General features: G+C 45.1%; 1 protein-coding gene across 2 annotated transcripts in view; it reads right to left on the reverse strand.

The window, feature by feature from the left end:
* Positions 1-5838: 5838 nt before the first annotated feature.
* The window catches only part of Chat (choline O-acetyltransferase), a 47492-nt gene continuing 35184 nt past the window's right edge, over positions 5839-18146 (reverse strand). For both annotated transcript variants that reach the window (XM_015498969.2, XM_015498970.2), the window contains exons 10-14: positions 15848-15970; positions 13941-14082; positions 13752-13814; positions 9225-9362; positions 5839-7195 (exon numbers count right to left, since the gene is read on the reverse strand). In XM_015498969.2, coding sequence (XP_015354455.1) covers positions 6926-7195; positions 9225-9362; positions 13752-13814; positions 13941-14082; positions 15848-15970 — 736 coding nt within the window. In that variant the 3' untranslated portion in view covers positions 5839-6925. The remainder of the gene's footprint in view (positions 7196-9224; positions 9363-13751; positions 13815-13940; positions 14083-15847; positions 15971-18146) is intronic.

The following is an 18146-nucleotide window of genomic DNA, read 5'->3' on the forward strand; positions in this document are numbered from 1 at the left end:
CCCAGGGGATTAAACTCGGGGGGCATTCGGCCACTAAGCCACATGCCACATCCCCAGCCCTATTTTGTATTTTATTTAGAGACAGGGTCTCCCTGAGTTGCTTAACACCTCGCCTTTGCTAAGGCTGGCTTTGAACTTGGGATCCTCCTGTCTCAGCCTCCCGAGCTGCTGGAATTACAGGTGTGATTTCTTATAAATTTAACTATGATATTAACCCTATGAAGTAAGTTGCATTTTGTATTTTTTATTTAAAAAAAAAAAAAAAGCAGATCAAGCAACAAGCCAAGCAGGGGTTTGGTTTAGAAAATTTTTGCATTTCCTCTACTTTTTTGCCTGCTTTTGGATTGATTCAATATGTTTTTTTAATCATTCAGTTTCTCCTCGTTTGAAAGTTGTTTCTTTTCTCTAGTTAAAGAACAGAATGGTGAGCCCACAGCTCAGGTTTGTCCCAACTCTTGTATCCAAGCAGTGGAAGTCTATTTGGTGAAGACAAAAACTATAGGTTCCCCAAACTTCTATTCATTTGCTGGGTCCTGCCGGTTGGAATGCAGACCTAAAAGACATCCACTACTTCTAGCTCTGGCCTCTAAAACCTCTTCTGCACTCCTGCTGGCTCTCTCCTCATTGTCAGTCAGACACAGAGGATGCTAGGAGGACCTGGAGGTCCCATGGATTGAGGGACCCAAAACATGTCAGGCGACTGTCTCTCTGAATATCAGCACTGAATAAAGCCTTGCAAACCTGCATCAGTCTGTGACAGGAGCAAGAAGGAACATTTATTCTGCAACCACTGAGATTTTGAAGTTGTTTATTACAATGATTAGTGAAATCTAATAATTACACCCTTGAAATTACAACATATATCTTTAATTTCCAAAAATCAATGGTAGCTGTTATTTTTTATCCTCCTTTTGAACAGTAAAAAGATTTAAAAACCCTTTATCATTACTTTTTCTCCCAGCATATGTTCTTGTTTCTGTGTTTTAATTCTTTCTGTGGGTACAATCTGTCCTACTATGACACATATTTCTTTGAAGTTAGTTTATACATGTTTGGTAAATAGAGGGATGATGCCAGTAGAATTCTGAATTGGGGGAGGTCATAAATAGTTTCCCCCAGCACATTGTTTTCACCGTCAAATGACAGCAACTGAACTCACCAACAGAGTTGAGTGCAGTAAACTGGGGAGGAATGTGGAACTGTAGTGACATTGTTAATCTTCCTGCTGGCTCAGTATGGCCGGGTGTCCTGTCTTACAGGGATTCATATTGTCTGGTTCTAAGTTTTATATACTTTTTATGAGGCAAAAATCATCATTTCATTTTAATGTTTTTATTTATTAGAAATTTAACTGTAGCATTAACTTTGCTAAAAATTTTAGAAGTATCATTATTGCTTTGTTGTTGTTGTTACTGTTCTGTTTTCATGTTTATCACTTGCTTTCTACGATTTCACTGTAAGGTGCCTATGTATAAATTTCTTTTTATTTATCCTGCTTGGAATTTGTGGAGATTCTTGAGACTAAATGAATGCCCTTCATTAGTTTTTGGAAAAGTTTTAGGTATTACTTTTTTCTTCCCCATTGGTACTGGTGATTGAACCCAGGGGTGCTCTACCACTGACTCCATCCCCAGCCCTTTTTATTTTTTCTTTTGAGGCAGAGTCTCACACTAATTTGCTTAGGACCTCACTAAGTTGCTGAGGCTGACCTTGAACTGTGATCCTCCTGCCTCAGCCTCCTGAGTCCATGGGATTACAGGTTTACACAACCATGACTGGTTGAGCCATTAGTTCTTCACAGGCTACTTCTGTTCCATTTTTACATTTCACGGACTCTAAATATGCTAGACCTTCTTACCATATTCTTTATGTTTCTTCTCTTTGGTATTTTTTTTCTCTTTTTACCCCTCTTTCCCTGCTTTTTTTTTTCTAGAATGTATATATGCTTGTACACTATATATGTGCAATTGTTCATTTTTATATACAATCCAGTTTACTAATTTTCTTTTCATCTGTGTCTTCACTTATGTGAAAGCCATCAACTTGGTTATTTATTTTCCAATTCTAGAATTTTAGTCTGTTCCTTTTCAAATCTTCTGTGTCACTTTGTATAATGTTTCCCTCCATATGTGTTTGGTGTGTCCAGGAAAGTGGTTTTGTATTTGATTCTGCTGAGGTCCTTTGGGTCTTACTGACACAGGCCATTTTTTTTTTTTATGCCAGGTTTTAAATCCGGGACACTTAACCACTGAACCATATCCCCAGCCCTTTTTTATTTTGAGACAGGGTCTTGCTAAATTGCTGAGCCTGGCTTTGAACTTGTGATTCTCCTGCATCAGCTGGGATTACAGGTTTGTGTACCACTGTGCTGGGCCCAATTGTTGTTGTTTTTTTTTTAATTTTAGTCTTAGAGGTCCTACTTTACAAAGAAGGTGTGTTGATTCAAAGTCCTCATGTGGCACAAGTTTGTGGTTTTGATTTCTCATGATTGTGCTTCCTCCTCTTCTACAGCCCCAAGGACATGGCAGATTTCTTCATTGCTCCCTTGAGCCAATGGAAAGGGTTTTTCTGGGCTTTTTCACAAGGTGGGATACCTCTAGGAGGTCTTGGTTTTGTGGAGGGAGTTCCTAGCTGCTTTCCCCACCTTCCATGGGCTACGTGGCCTTTCAACTGGCAGCAAGGGTAAACCCCACCAGCCCCACTGCGGTCTGGGTCTGTCTGACGCACCTTTAGCTTCTGCTTATTGTTGTGTTTTGAACATCCTTCAGTTTATTCTGAAATGTGAAGATTCCTTCCTTCCTTCCTTCCTTACCTCCCTACGTCTTTCCTCCCTCCTTTCTCCCCCCCTTCCTTCTTTCTTTCCTTCCTCATTTTCCTGGGGATTGAACCCACAGTGTTTTATCTCTGAGCTACATCCCAGCCCTTTTTTCTGGGGATTGAACTCAGGGGTATTCAGCCACTGAGCCACATCCCCACCCCTATGTTGTATTTTATTTAGAGACAAGGTCTCACTGAGTTGCTTAGCACATCACTTTTGCTGAGGATGGCTTTGAACTCAGTATCCTCCTGCTTCAGTCTCCCAAGCCACTGAGATTACAGGCATGTGCCACTATGCCGGCCCCTTTTCTCTCTTGACCCCTATAGCTTTTATTTTTATTTTATTGTTTTTTTAAGAGATAAGTTCTCAATACAGTGCCAGATTGGCCTCAATACAGGCAGAGATACTCCTGCCTCAGCCTCCCAAGTATCTGTGACTACAAGCGTGTACCACTGCATCCAACTTCCCTATATCTTTTAGACATCTGCCACTATTGCTGGCAAAATACAGACAAAGGCCAAAGAATTGTTGATCCAGTTCACAGAATTTACAGCATTATATTTTATAGCATTTGTCAGTAGATACAATGACCGGTGACATCTTTCTTGGCATTAGGTTTTATTGAATACAGAGTTACGGTCTTTTAAATAAGTTGAATAGAATGCTTTCAATATACAGTCCTTTAATCATACATATATTTCTTTACAGCACAAAACTATAAATTAAGATGGAAAGGCTATAAATACACATGTACATATTGCCATAAATCTATAACTATTTTATAAAAATAGAACTCAAATATTAACTTTATATATTTTGGCAACTTAGCAGTATTGTAAGGTGGCCACATTTATTATGCATCATTGTTCCAATGACTGTCTCATTTTCCATCTCTTTGGGGACACATGGAACAATCTCCTTTCCCAGAGTCCCCACAGAAATGCCCTGGGCCATGGCTCAGTGTTGCCTTTGCATAAAGACGTAGTGGACCCATCTGTTCTTGGAGGGGGAAGACCAGCTTCCAGCCCCTTCCTCAGAAAGAAGAGGTGTTCCCTCCAGCCAAGTATCTGTCACCTATGATTCTCAAACCCTCACAGTGAATGGTTTAATATCTGAATATACAGAGTGAGTTCCCTTTCCCTATATTCAGAGAACAGCAGCTATGAACTTGGTTCTGTCTGAGCAGTGTGAACAATGCCTGCTGGGGAAAGCCATTCTGAAGGTGGGCGTTACTGTCCACCTGCCACACGAGACCTTTGCGCACGTGGTCTCCATCCCTCAGAGCCTGGCAAGATGGGGAGACTGTTGTTCTCATTTGACAATGGAGGGAATTAAGTCTCTGGGCATTTAAATCACTTGGCCACGTTCAGTGTGGCTGCCTGACCCTACTGTCAGAGAATTTTGTCTGCAGAAAAATCCACTGAGGGAAACTGGAAGAGAACTCAGATCTGGCACTGAGGTCACTGAGTGAGATCAGACAGGTGGCTAGCATTCAGAAGGTAGACTGCAGGTCCCCAGAAACCCCAGGAGTCTTTGGGCTGCAAGTTGCCAAGAGAAACTGGAAGGTAGGCATCAGGGGAAGCCACAGGGATCTACAGACCAGTGGCTTAAGTTTAAATGTTAGAAGCCAGTGGCCAAATCTCCCCCATCATCCAATAGGAGCTCTTCCTCCTAAAACCAGGGTCTCAAGGACTCCTCTCCTTTGGGTTGCTTGTGTTCTCAAATAGCTAAGCAAGGTCAAATGCCTGCCCCACCTTAGCCCACCTGTGGCAACCCAAAGCCAGGTGCAGACAGCTTTCACAGTGGCACAGAGAAGGGACTCTTGTAGTATCCCTGGGTCAGAGTGGATGGAGCGCTTAGAATGACACAGAGCTCACCAGGATTGGGGAGGGGGCTTTTCTAGGAACTCTACAGGAGGGCACAACAGCATAGTAGGGGGTGGGCTCTGCCTGCTCCTTGTACTTTAGATGTTTTACTTTCCCATTCTGCGTCCTCTGCCATTTAGACTTCCAACTAAAAAAATTGATCTGATTTACAGAAGCTGAGAGTAGAATGATGATTCCTAGACATAGAGGAGGGTGGGAGAAGGAAAGAGCAGAGGCGGGTCACCAGGTACAGGGTTATGGTCAGACAGAGGGGTGAGTTCTGGTGTCCTGTTGCACAGGAAGATGACTGGAGTCCATAGCACTGCGTGGTTTACTTCAAATCTAGAAGAGGGGATTTGGAATGTTCGTACCGCAAAGGCGTGATAGGTGCTGGAGGTGTTAGATCTGCTAATTACCCTATTTGATCATCACATAGTGTATACGTGTATTGAAACATCACATTGCATCTCATAGTAAGTACAATTATTATCTGTAACTTAAAGAATTTTAAGGTGCCTCTCACACCTCCTGTACAGTCACAGCCCTGCAGGACAATCGTAACCTCACCTCCCTGTCTGGCTCTCTGTCAGCTGTCCCCTCAGGCCCCAGAGGCCAGAGGAGAGCCTTGTATTGGGCTCCTTCAGAATCCCTGAAGGGGAATCTTCCAAATAAAGAAGCCCAGACACTTAAAGGTATCATGCTTGAGCCATGGAGGTCATTTCTGAAATTAATGTCAATCTGATTTTCTTTTTCTTTTCATCCACCCCCTCTCCTTATCTACCTCCCTTTTTGGTACTGGGGGTTAAACCCAGGGACATTTTACCACTAAGCTACATCCTGTCCTTTTTATTTTTTTTTATTTTGAGATAGGGTTTCACTAAGTTGCCAAAGCTGGCCTCAAATTTTTGATCCTCTTGCCTCAGCCTCCCACATTGCTGGGATTATAGGTATGCACTGCCATGCCTGGACAGAATGGTTTGCTTAAAAAAACTCTCTTGAAAACAAACAAAAAAGAGTAAGGTGCAGTGGCACATGCCTATAATCCCAGGAACTCTTTTGAGAGGCTGAGGCAGGAGAATTACGAGTTCAAGGCCAGCCTTGGCAGGTTAGAGAAACCCTATTTCAAAATAAATACAAATTTTAAAAGACTGGGGATGAGCTCAGTAGTAGAGCAACCCCCCTAGGTTCAATCCCCAGTACCACAAAAATATGTTTTTAAATAAAAAGTTTTAAACAAAAGATAAATAATAAAATAATAACAACAATAGAAAAACCTAAAGCAACTCTCTTTGGCCTCCACCTATTGGCACCAATCACACACTGGGCCTGTTTAGTGTGAAGCAGGGGTGAAACAAATAGAAAAAAAAAACTGCAAAAGGCATGACCTTAGGAAGTGAACCTGTCCTCCACATGTCCACTCTGCCTGCTCAGGGCCACATGGTTTGCTCACTTTGAACCGTCCCTGATGCTGCCTGAAAAGCTGAAGAGTCACAAGTCACAGGGTCAAGGGAGACAAATTTTTTTTCTTTCTGAATAGCTGGATAAGATTTTTTGAATGCAACAGAAGGTTTCTCCCAGGGAGTGAAAGGAGAAATGTGTTTGGGACATAGGTCACTGTATTTTATGAACTTGGGGTGTGGTGTGTGGTGTGTGTGTGTGTGTGTGTGTGTGTGTAGAGGGTAGAGCAGGCCTTGCAGGACTGTATGGCTCAATGGAGATGCTGTGAATGCCAAGGTCTGATACTTTAAATCTGAAAACAAAGCCCCCTGTCCCTCCCCCAAATAAAAGAGGTAATAACCCAGAGCTAGCCTCTGCCTTCATGCTTCATTTGGGTACACTGCATGTAACTGAGTGACTCATTATTTCATTGGGCAGAAACATTACCTGGGCACGCTACGTCCTGCTGGGGAGGGACACATGAGCATTAAGCTTCTGAGGACTATGGAAGGAAGACCTTGATGGGGATCTCCTACCTCCAGGCCACCTTCAAGCCAGTCTGGTTTCCCTTCCCAGTGCACAGACCAGAGGGCACCTTGATGAATAGTGATGATTCCCATGCATAACGAGGGACCCTTTCTTGCTAACACTGCAGCCTTGTGTGATGCCTCTTGGTGACCTGTGGGTTGGGTCCTGAGGAGAGGGGAGCTACAGAAAGCTGGAGTGAGGGATGGGAGCAGGGATTTGGCAGGGTCTAGCAGCCTCAGAAGGCTGGGCTCAAGGAGCTGAAACCGAGTGGCAGGAGTCAAGGCTGGTGCCCCTGGCTGGGCCTCATGGCTTTTTCCTTTGTTGCCAATGACTTGCCGTCAGCTGGCTGCAGCGAACTGCAGAGGTCTCTCATGTCGGTAAGGCTTGCTCCCACAGCTTTTGCAAACTCTGTAGAAGAGGTTTCCTTGCAGTTGTGAAAACTGGAGATGCAGAAGAGGATGGTCTCAGGCTGAGGGTTGTAGCAGGCACCGTAGCCATTGGGGACCACAGGACCATAGCAGCAAAACATTTCCATGGTTGTGGGCACCTGAAGAAGAGATCAGGTCAGCAGCAGCTTGTTCTGAAATGCAACCTGTGAACCTGCTAGAATGTGGGGCGTTCCAATATCCCGGGGCCTCTGCTGAGTATTTGCGTCCATATTTTCCACTCCTGGGGTTTGACTGAATTAACCAAATCAACTGATTGCTTCAGCATGGGTGGACACAGCCAGAGTCATAAAAACAAATGCATCTAACTGCATGATTTCAGAGGGAGAGGGACCCCAAGCCCACTCCCCAGTGTACAATCTGCTCTACTTGTGGAATTGGAAGCTCCCAGGATGACCTGGTGCTGGGGCTTGGGCTGAGTCTCTTCTTCACCTGGGGGCCATTTGAGGCACAGTGGCAATCAGGGTAATTTACTAAATGGCACCCTGGTGGCACCCAACTGTTAGATGGCTTCCCACAGGGAGTAATTTATGAACTGGAGGAAATCTGGCCCATCTTCTCTGTTGATTTTCCCCAATCCTTAATTACTGTCAGTATTGCCTGGCTGGTCTGATTTTTCTCTCCACAGCCTGGCCATGCACAATTACCCAGGATCGGGCTTTTAAAAGGTTGCCATCAGCTGGAGTTTTAGTTTTGTGCCTGATATGTTTTAAAGTCAGAGTGCTAAGATTTTGTAATCTGGATCATAAACACAGTAAGTGTGTTTCAGAAGGCATTCAAGTCATGAATGCTACTTTCCAGTGGGAAAAACAACCATCAAAAAACCCACACCCTAATTAATTAATTAAATTAGCTGTCCCTAGGTGTGGGACAGGGTTTGTTTTTAAACCTAACAGGTTTCTGGTGCTGAGTTCTGGTGCTATGTTCTCTGCCCTTCTTTAGTGATACTGGCCATTTTAATGGGGCAGAGCAAACCATTAGTCTTACTAATAGAGTCACCGCATTGTCAGATAAATTTGCCGTGCAATAGCCGAAGGCCATAAAGCCATTCCAAAGCACTTTTTGCCCATGGATGGTTTCCTGAAGAATTTATGTTGTTATGTTCTGTCCTCGTTTATTCATGTCGGCAAGCTCACTGCCGTAATGACAAAATCAAATTACTGAGTGGGCTTTTATCCTCAAACACAGCTTTATCAGCCCCTTTTATTGCCCATGTCCAGCCGTTCACAGATGAGGTGGAGTTTTAGTAAATTGACGAGTGTGGGGGTATTCCTCCCCTCGACTGCTGCCTCCCGCTAATGGATTTCATTCTGTCTCTGTGACAGTGGTCCTCCAACAGAAGGGGCCTGTCTGTAACACGGATTAGAAAATATTGGGCTGGCCACTCACCTTCTGCTATTGGTGGCATGACCCTTTATAATAATGCCTGTGACTTGTGTGGAGGGCCCATTTAAGCCTGTTGGGCTTCAAAGTCTTTGGTCCCCATGGTGGGACACTACCTCTCAGGTTGAAGGCAGTGCCGCATAATGGTTAGAGTACCGGCATGGGTCTGTGTCTACCTTGGCTAAAATGGAGTCTGTGGTTATTCTCATTTAGGAGATGGCAAACCAGTACTCTGAACTTTTAGATTATTTTGCCAAAGGTGACATAACTTGTAAGAAGCAGAGACAGGCAGAGGAGGGAGGGATGGAGAGAATGGTTAATGGGTATGGGGTGAGGGGGTGGTTAGATAGGAGTAATCAGTTCTAATGTTCTATGGCACAGTAGGGTAGATGGTTGACAACAATTAATGAAATATTTCAAAATGGATAGTAAAGAAGGTTTTCAATGTTCCCAACACAAAGAAATGATAAATGTCTGAGGTGATAGATATGTTAATTATCCTGATCTGACCATTACACATTGTATATAAGTACTGCATTACACATTGTATATAAGTACTGTACCCTGTAAATATACATAACTACTATGTGTCAATTAAAATTTTAAAAAAAATTTGAAAGAGGCAGAGGTAGAGTCAGAACTTGCCTGACTCCAGCCAGTGGGCTCTCAACTACTGAGCCCTCTAGAAAGCTCACTGCTTACACTCTGGGTTCTCTTGAGTCATGACTGTGCATACAGGGGCTGTACCTGGCTAGTGGAGAGGACAAATCGGTTGCTCATCAGATATGTCTCATCTGTAAACATCTCAGGTGGCTCCTTGTACAGATCCCAGGCCAGCTCCCGCAGTGCTAGCAGGTGGTTGTCGATGGCCATTCCTGTTATGGCCTGGGTGGTTGGGGACAAAGAACAAGAGATGGGACATGGGCTCCTCTATGCATCCTTTTCCCTTCCTCTCTACTCCACAACACTAATGGTGACTCCAACAGTCATGGCTCATGCTTACCCAGTGCTTGCGGCAGCCAAAGTATATGAGTGGCCACTTAGTATCACCACTTTACCTCTGCCCCTTGGGCCCAGTGCATTTCTGCAGGTACAGGATGAGTCCAGAGCAGGTTGGACTGTACCCTGAGGATGTCTGAGTTAAAGGTCATCAAGCATCCACTATACACCCACATCCACATGGTGCTCTAATGGAGGAGTGAGGTTAACCTGGCCAACCCAAGTACCAACCTGCTCAGACCTGGGAGGGAGTTTGGGGAGAAGGTTGTGTGCTGGGTCCAGGGACTGCTGAGCCCCATTCAAGCATTGGGAAGGGTGTCTCTGATTGTCGTGGTGGGGGTACTCTCTGATCACAATCAATGCTTCATCCTTTAGCAGGAGACTAAGGAAGGCAGGCCAGAGAGCAAAAGGTCTGTTGCTGAAATCTTCGCCACTTTGTGGGCCCCAGATCAATTCACTTTATCTAGATTCGTAATCTAAGAAATCATTTTGAGTCAGGAGCTAGATAACTTAGCAGAGGCTCTGCTGACATTTTCAAGGGGAAAGAGCTACTTGAATAATGAGATATTTTCTCTCTCTCTTTTTTTTTTAAAAAAATTACAAAGACAAACTCTTATCAAATCATAGGCTATAGAGCTAGGGCTTCAGAATTTTAATGCAGGAGGGACTCAGAGGGATGGTGTGTCTGGAAGTGGGACCAGGGCACTAGTTCTGGCCTTACTTTATTTGCATACTGTTATTATTATTATTATTTATTATTATTATTATTACATGTTTATCTGGGGGCAATTGGGGGACTGTGGAGACTTGCAAGGAGGGCTATCCCATCCCTATAGCAGTAAACTTCAGATTAACTTCAGGGTAAATGTAAATTTGGGGGTTTCATAGTTCATAAATTGGCCATTTCCTGCTATAGCCTGTCACAGGGGGAAAACTTCCTTCCCTGTAAACTTTGCTTAGGTTTACAAAGCACGTTTTTGGGATTTGACAGCTGTTCTCTTTCAGTTGAGAATGAATGCATAAAGATGATGCATAAGGTCTTTCGCTAAATCTTGGCCACTTTGTGGGCTCCAGATCAATTCACTTAATCTAGATTCATAATCTTCAGAGGCCCCAGGCTCTCTAAAGGCACCTAGTTAACAGTCTGAAAAGACAAGGTATACAACCAGCTCACTTTATATGTTTTATTTATTTATTTATTTATTTATTTACTTGTTTGTTTGTTTTGCAGTGCTGGGGATTAAACCCAGGACCTCATGCATGCTAGGCAAGCACTCTACCACTGAGCGACACCCCCATTCCCCCATCTCACCTTAGATGTGCTCCATTAGGACAGACAGGAAGAGCTATGAGCCTGTCCATAAAGGAGATGGCTCTTTTCATTTCTCAGGCTACCTCTATTTAAGCTCTGATTTGTGTTGGTCCAAAAAAGCAGCCGCTTTCTAGAGCAGCTGATCCACCTCTGTTTCACCAACTCTGTATCAACTGCAGCAAGAGCTGAGTTAACAGGATGTTTAGATTAGAGCCATGAATAGTTATGAGTAAAACGACTCATTTAGGGAAACTTTCAGTGCCCACCATATGCCTGGTACTGCGAGGTACTGAGCAACAATGGAGAACAGAGGAGTCAAAGTCGGAGCCCTCATAGAGCTTATGGTGTAGTGGGGGTTGGGGGACAGGGAGCCACCAACCAACAAAAAACATATCATCATAAATGAGGAAAGAGATGGGAAGGAAAAGTATAAGGTGATAAAAGAGTTCATGAGAGGGCACCTAAACCACATTGTCTCTGTTATCCAGTCTCAGGTATTCAGTTATAGCAGTTAACACTAACAAATCAACAGCCCTCTTCTTTTCAACCCCCATATCCACCCTGTTTTGGTGAGTGTCCACAATGCCTGAGACACCCCAAGGCTCTGCAGTGCAGTTAATTGGGGACCCTGGCTTCTCTTGCTGTTTGCTAAGTCAGTTGCTAGCTGTTCTATTTCTAGCTTGGACACTATGATGTCACCTTCTTTCCCATTCTCTTTGCCCTTCTGTATTTATGGGTCAAAAAATTCCTGTCTTTTTAGAGAGTTTCAGAGTGAGTGCCTTAAACCCTTGTGTTCAGTTTGGCATGTTAAACCAAAAGTTTGCGTTGTCTTCTTTAACCCCTCCCCACGTTGCCCAATGGAAGCCCTTAATCAATTCTCCTTCGGTGTCATAGAGCTTCCTAATCAGCATTTCTGCTGGTTGGCACACCACCTACCAATCCCACTGGTCCTTTGTATACTCCATACTGGGGTAAGCTTTTAACAGGAAATCCAACATCTCCTGCTCCTCTGTCCTTTGTCAGCTGTACACACAGAGCTACTTTTAATCAAATGTATCTTATTCTCCCAAGACTCTTTGCCTTTGCACCTGATGTTCCCTTCTTGGGTTATCCTCTCCTCTCTTCATCCTTCAAGTCTCATGTGAAGCGCCACTTCTTCTGGAAAGTCTTTTTTGGATTTTCCAAGCAGAGGAAAGAGCTTCCTTCTCCATGTTTGCTATTTCCTCCTGAGTGCTCTTTTCACAAGGGATTGGACTTGACTTTGAACAGCCTCTCCTCCAACTATATACTAAGCTCCCCAAGGATAGGGTTTATAGGCTTCATTTTTGTTTTGTTTTGTTTTGTTTTTTTAGTACCTAACACTTCTCCTGGCCTATAGCAGGAAAATACAACAACAACAACAACAACAACAAAATATCCACTGAATACAGAATATAAACTTGCTGTAATTTGAATCTGAAATGTCTCTCAAAGGCTTGTGTTAAAGGCTTAGTCCATAGGTTGGCACTATTGGATGGTGGAAATTTTAAGAGGTGGGCTTCATGGGAGGTCTTCTGGTCACTGAGGAAGGGGTGTGTGCCCTTACCAGGGATAGTGAGAACCCAACCCCTCCTCCTCCTCCTCTTTCTCTTTTGCATTCCACCATGAGGTGAATGGCTTTGCCCCACTATGGGCTCCCATCATGATGTGCTGTCACCAAAGGCCTGAAAGTCATGGGGCCAACTGACCATGGACTGAAACCTCTGAAACTGTGAGCCTAAGCAAATATTTTCTCTTCCTATATTTATAATCTTGGGCATTTTGTTATAATAATGGAAAGCTGAATAGCAGAGTATTTAATTTTTCCCCTACAGAACAAACATAACTCTTCAGATAAAAGGGACATAGCAACTGAGAAGAAGTTGCTAAAAATCCAGAGCCAGGTACGGTGGTACACACCTGTAATCCCAGTGACTCAGGAGGCTGAGGCAGGAGGATCACAAGTTCAAAGCCAGCCTCAGCAAAAGCGAAGTGCTAAGCAACTCAGTGAGACCCTGTCTCTAAATAAAATACAAAATAGGGCTGGGGAGGTAGCTCAATGGTCAAGTGCCCCTGCATTCAATCCCCAGTACACCCCCCCCCCAAAAAAAAAAACCCTCAGAAATGTATTATAGTTGCTTTCAAATATATAGAGTAAAATTTGATCAAAACTTTTCATATTATCCTTCAAAGACTGTATTGGAATGATTTTCTATCAATATATTGATTATCAGCCCAAGCAGATGCTTATTCTCTATTGTTTGCATGCAAGTGATGTCTTTGCAGTGCCAGAAAATAAATTATTTCCCTAAACCAGGGAAAAGGCCCCCTTACAGTTTTTTTAAATATTAATTTTTTAGTTATAGGTGGACAAAATATCTTTATTTTATTTTTATGTGGTGCTGAGGATTGAACCCAGTGCCTCATGCATGGTAGGCGAGCACTTTACCTCTGAGCCACAACCCCCACCCTTCCCTTACAGTTTGAATTCATGATTAATTTTCAGTGCGGGTAGCATAAATAAACACATGGAAATTAAAAGCAAAAATCAAACCTAGGTGGGAATAAATACTGCCTCCCTCGCAAATGCAAGTACAATTATGAAAGGTACACAAGCTGCTTCCATTTGTCAGCCCAGAACCCCGTTCCCTCACATTTGACCTCTTTTGTATAAACTGTAAAGTTCTATGTATATTATATGTTATTATTAACATTATGGTTGTTTCAAAGGACTCCTAATACTCTTATAAAATCTGAGGAAAATAAGGAACAGGGTGCTCTCTATGTTCTAAAAACAAGAAAAGAAGACTCTGAGAGGGAGGTGGCCAAACCACTGGCAGTTGGAGATGCTGTTCTCACCCAGGGTCTTGTGCCACAGCCCCAATCCTGGCAAGCTCTGGCTCTGGGCACAGACTGTGGTCACGAGGAGGCACAACATCACTCACCATGACTGTGTACTCAGTCTGGGCTCGAATGGCATCCTTTAAAAGCAGCAGTTTCTCAGAAGCCTGTCAACAGAGCAGAGGGTCAGCACACAAGGCTTTAAGGAGCTGATGTCCAGGAGCCCAGCGGATGGACAGCTCACAGTGGCCTCAATGTCTCCTTGTATCTCCTTAGGATGGTATGGGACTTACTGGAATGGCAGCCTTGTGGTCAGTCATGGCTCTCACAAAAGTCAATGCCTGTGGGGTGGCAGATCTGATGTTGTCCACTCGCCCCTCCCGGAATCGGCGAATGGATGCACTCTCATAAGTGGGCACCAGTCTCTGGTGGAGCCTGCAGAAGATAAAGGATGAATGGCAAATGGTAATTTATTCTCAAGGAATCATAAACACTGAAAGAAAAATAGCCTTGGCAGGCTTTATTTTTACAGTCCTGACTTGACTTGGCATAGTATTTCATTTTAATGTTAATAGAATTCTAGAGGAGAATTCCCGAAGATGAATGCTAGGGGGTCTCTAATAGGAAGAGCTGTGTACATTTTTATACATTGGAAATGCTGTGTTGATATAAAATAAGAGATGACTGGTTGCTTTTTAAAGAATTCCCAATCTGTTGGAAAACCTGGAATTTCTGGTGAGACCTGATGAGTGAGTGATTAATAGCACAGAATGGAATAATTGCACCATTAATCATTTACACCCAGGAGGGAATCCTATTTTATTTAAAACAATTCAGCCATGGCCTCTGCATTAAGGCAGGGAGGGGTTTTAGTGATGTTGAGTGTAAACTGCTGCCCAGGTCACCCTTTCATAGCTGTACCTCTCCTTTCTTCACAAAGCAGACCTGAAAGAGGTCGTTCACTTGACCCACGTAGGAAGGTGTGTCTGGCATCTGTATGGATTATTTTGACAACCTGGTTATCCCAGCAGAGCTCATGATAGTGGCCAGAATAACAGTAGCTACTCCCCACGACAATCAAGGGACACTTCTTTCCTTGTGTGTGAGAACCAGGTAAGGATCCTCAGGTTTGCAGCTTGGCTGGCACACCCCCTTTCCTACCAGTCAATAAAATCCTTAGTGTTGAGGGTGAGAGAGCAAAAAAGATACAGAGCTCAGAAAGGGATAGGGATCACCCAAAGTCACACAGCAAGTCATGCCCCTGTATCTTAGCCCTCCTGCACTGGGTGGACTTTTGAGGGGACAATGAGGTATGACAGAACTGGGTGGCAAGGGAGAGCCCAAGGTGGCTACTTCAGGTAAGAGTGTCCAGACAGACCTCTGAGGGCTGACACTTGGGCTGGAGGTGACTGGGGTGGGAGGGCAGAGGCATAGGCAGGGCAAAGTTCTAGAACTAGAAGAGAGCTTGCAGGAGGGTCTGAAGCATGGTGGGAAGCCACCAGGAAGTTTCAAGGGGGTAAGGGATGAAGTCTGGTTTGCAGATTTCATAGTTCATATTTCATGAAGCGGGGGTTACAGGGGACAAGAGGGGGAACAGAGAGCCCTAGGGAGTGTGCTGCAGTGGGTTAAGCCAGGGATAAAATTAGCTTGGGAGGGGCTGATGGCAGTGGCAGTGGAGGGCAGAGAATGGGCTTGAGAGACATTTGAAGAACTGACATGGAGAAGTGGCAGGGTTGGGGGTGGGGGTGAGAGAAAAGGTAGAATCAAGAATTAGTTCCAAATCCTTGACAGGACCAACTAGGGGACTGTTGGTCCCATTTCTTTATCAAGGTTGGGGAACTGGGGAGGAGCAGATTGCCCCCACAGGAACTCAGGTGGGCTGGGTAAAGTCGAGATGCAGAGCAGCATCCATAACTTTGTGGTCCTCCTCACCTGCCTGGCTCTCCTTAGCTCTGCATGCCAGGCCCTTTGAGCTCTGTGCCATGGCTCAGGCATGAGACATGAGACAGAGACACCCTTCTTTTTCTTTCCTGAGGTTGGATTTTTACTCAAAACCCAGTTCAGTGGCATTTCCTCTATGCAGCTTGCTTTGGTCATCCCCAGCCCACTGGGCCCCCAGAAAGCCAGCTCTCCCTCTAGACTCCAGAAGCACCTTGTCCATCAACTCACTCGGACTCAGGTCCATCTCATCTTTGCTCACCTGTAGAAGGCCAGCTGTAGGGCCACCTGGATGAAGGCATCAGGGCTGCATTTCTGCTTCTTAATGAATGTTTTCCCATAGTTGTCAAACTTATAGACAACGAAGTCAAGATTCTTTACTATTCTGTAGGAAAGAAAAGATACTTTTATTGCATGTTAAAATAAAATGCATATACCACAGAGCCCACCCAAGTTTCTCACTCCTGGCTCACATCTTAGTCCTCCAGAAGATGAGGACACAGTCCCTGTCCACCAGGAATATGCTGGGGTGTCAGAGACATGCCTTGACCTATATAAGTGTGCAGGACCAGGGCTGTCCTGGGCAGATGAGCTCAGCTGGACAGGGGGTGGCTCTGCTCTGGCAGGGACATGGTCCTAGCTGCATAACAAGGCAGGGAGAAGCATGGGGAATTAGCGATATTTGCATAGGCAGGGCCAGCACTGCCCACAAACCAAATCCTAGCAGCCTGCTGCCCACAAAGTAGGCCTACAGAGGCCATTCATTTGACCCAAGTAAGAAGGTGTGGCTAACATCACTGTGGACTCATCTCTGGCTACCCTAGCAGAGCTCATTTCTTAACTGGCTGCCAGCAGCGTTACCTCACCAAGACTCATCCTCAGTGTCCTGTAGGGAAGAAGGTCCTGCAGCCTGCCTGACTGCTTGTCACAGTCACCTTAGTAAGGGTTACTCATCTGGAGCTTTAACAGTGGCTGAAAACCTGGTTTATCCATGATATGCCCGGGTCTTTATCAGAGTAATAGGAAACTTCCCTAAGTCTACATGAGAATCTTAAGCTCCAGCCACCCTTAAATAAACCAGTCTCCTCTTTCAGACTGCCCAAAGGAGCACTGTCCAGCAAGGTCCACACCTTCTACCCCTATTCTTGCCTGAGCACAAAGCGCTGGGAATGCCGCCCAACCCCTGCTCAAACCCTCCCTTGGGCCTTAGTGTGCTCTCTTGGGCCTCCTTGAATTATCCCTGCCTCACAGGAGCTCAGCTCTCAAGGGGCTCCATCAGGTGCTGGGGACACAAACAGACTTAGAGGGGACCCAGTTTCCTCAGTATTTGCCCCTCAGCCTGGCCTTTGACAAACTCTTTGGACAGACTGAGCTCTGTCACCATAGCCACTTGGAAACCTCCTCCCCAGGGCTCTGCCCATTCAAACCTCATCCCCCTTCCAGGGGCTGCTCAGGACCCCCAGGGATCCTCCTGATTCCCCACCCACAGACCTTACCTTGGTCTCCAGAAAGAGGAGCCAGGGGCCTTGTGAGCACATGGGGCCTGCTTGGGGACCTGAAAGTGAGCAGGCTCCTTCTTCCCCCAGGACTCATAGGCCCACCAACTTATTCCTCTGGCAGCCCACTTATCCCCCGAAACCACCCTGTGAAATTGAGACGTCAGGATCATTCTATAGAAATCCTGAGACCTCTGCTCTGCCCTGCTAAAGCTAAGCAGCCTCCACAGCAGCTCTCAGTAAAACAATCATCTCCATCTTTGGGCCTCCCAGCCTGACCACACCCTGTCCTTATCATCTGTGCTATCCCCACAGACTCCTTCCTGGCTCCTGCAAGTTTCCCCACACAAGTTCCTCCAGGGGCTTATCACCTCCAGCAGGGCAAGCTCCAGAGCCCATGATATGAGGACAGTGCAGTTCTCCACAGTATGGCCCCACTTTCCCTTCTGTGCCCTAATTCTGGCCATTCTGCCTTTGCTGATCTCCAGACCAGCCTGGATATTTAAGAACTGGTACAAGCTTGAACAATCTTCCTTTCTACCTCTTCCCCATCTACCTGCCCCTGGAACTCCTATTCATCCTTGAAGGCCCACTTCTGCAAAGCCCTTGCTCACTGTCCAGGCACAGTTCAATTTCTGTCTCTCTGTGGGTTCAGGTCTATATGCCTCTCTTTCATTTGGGCACTTATCTTCCTACTTCACACGTTTGGTCCTGGAATCTGCTTCCTCCACTAAAATTATAGGCTTCATGGCACATTAATTTCTGTGTTCCCAGAGCATTGCCACAGTTCTGGCTCAAACTAGAGCTTTGCACATGTTTGATGAATGAATAAGTGAGTTGATGAATGAATTCCTACATTCATACTCACTTACTGAATGAAGAAATGAACAACTACAGTTGTCCAGATATGGTTGCCAGTCCCCAGCTCCCACCACACATTACAACTGTCCTTGGCCAAAGCCCACCCAGAAGGGCTCACAGCTGTCCCTGGCCCTCCTGCCTGGCTCCCTCCTGCCTGGCTCCCTCCTGCCTGGCTCCCTCCTGCCTGGGTCCCGTTAGGGCCTG

Source organism: Marmota marmota, unplaced genomic scaffold, assembly GCF_001458135.2.
Source record: "Marmota marmota marmota unplaced genomic scaffold, marMar, whole genome shotgun sequence".
In the NCBI taxonomy this organism is placed as follows: Eukaryota; Metazoa; Chordata; class Mammalia; order Rodentia; family Sciuridae; genus Marmota; species Marmota marmota.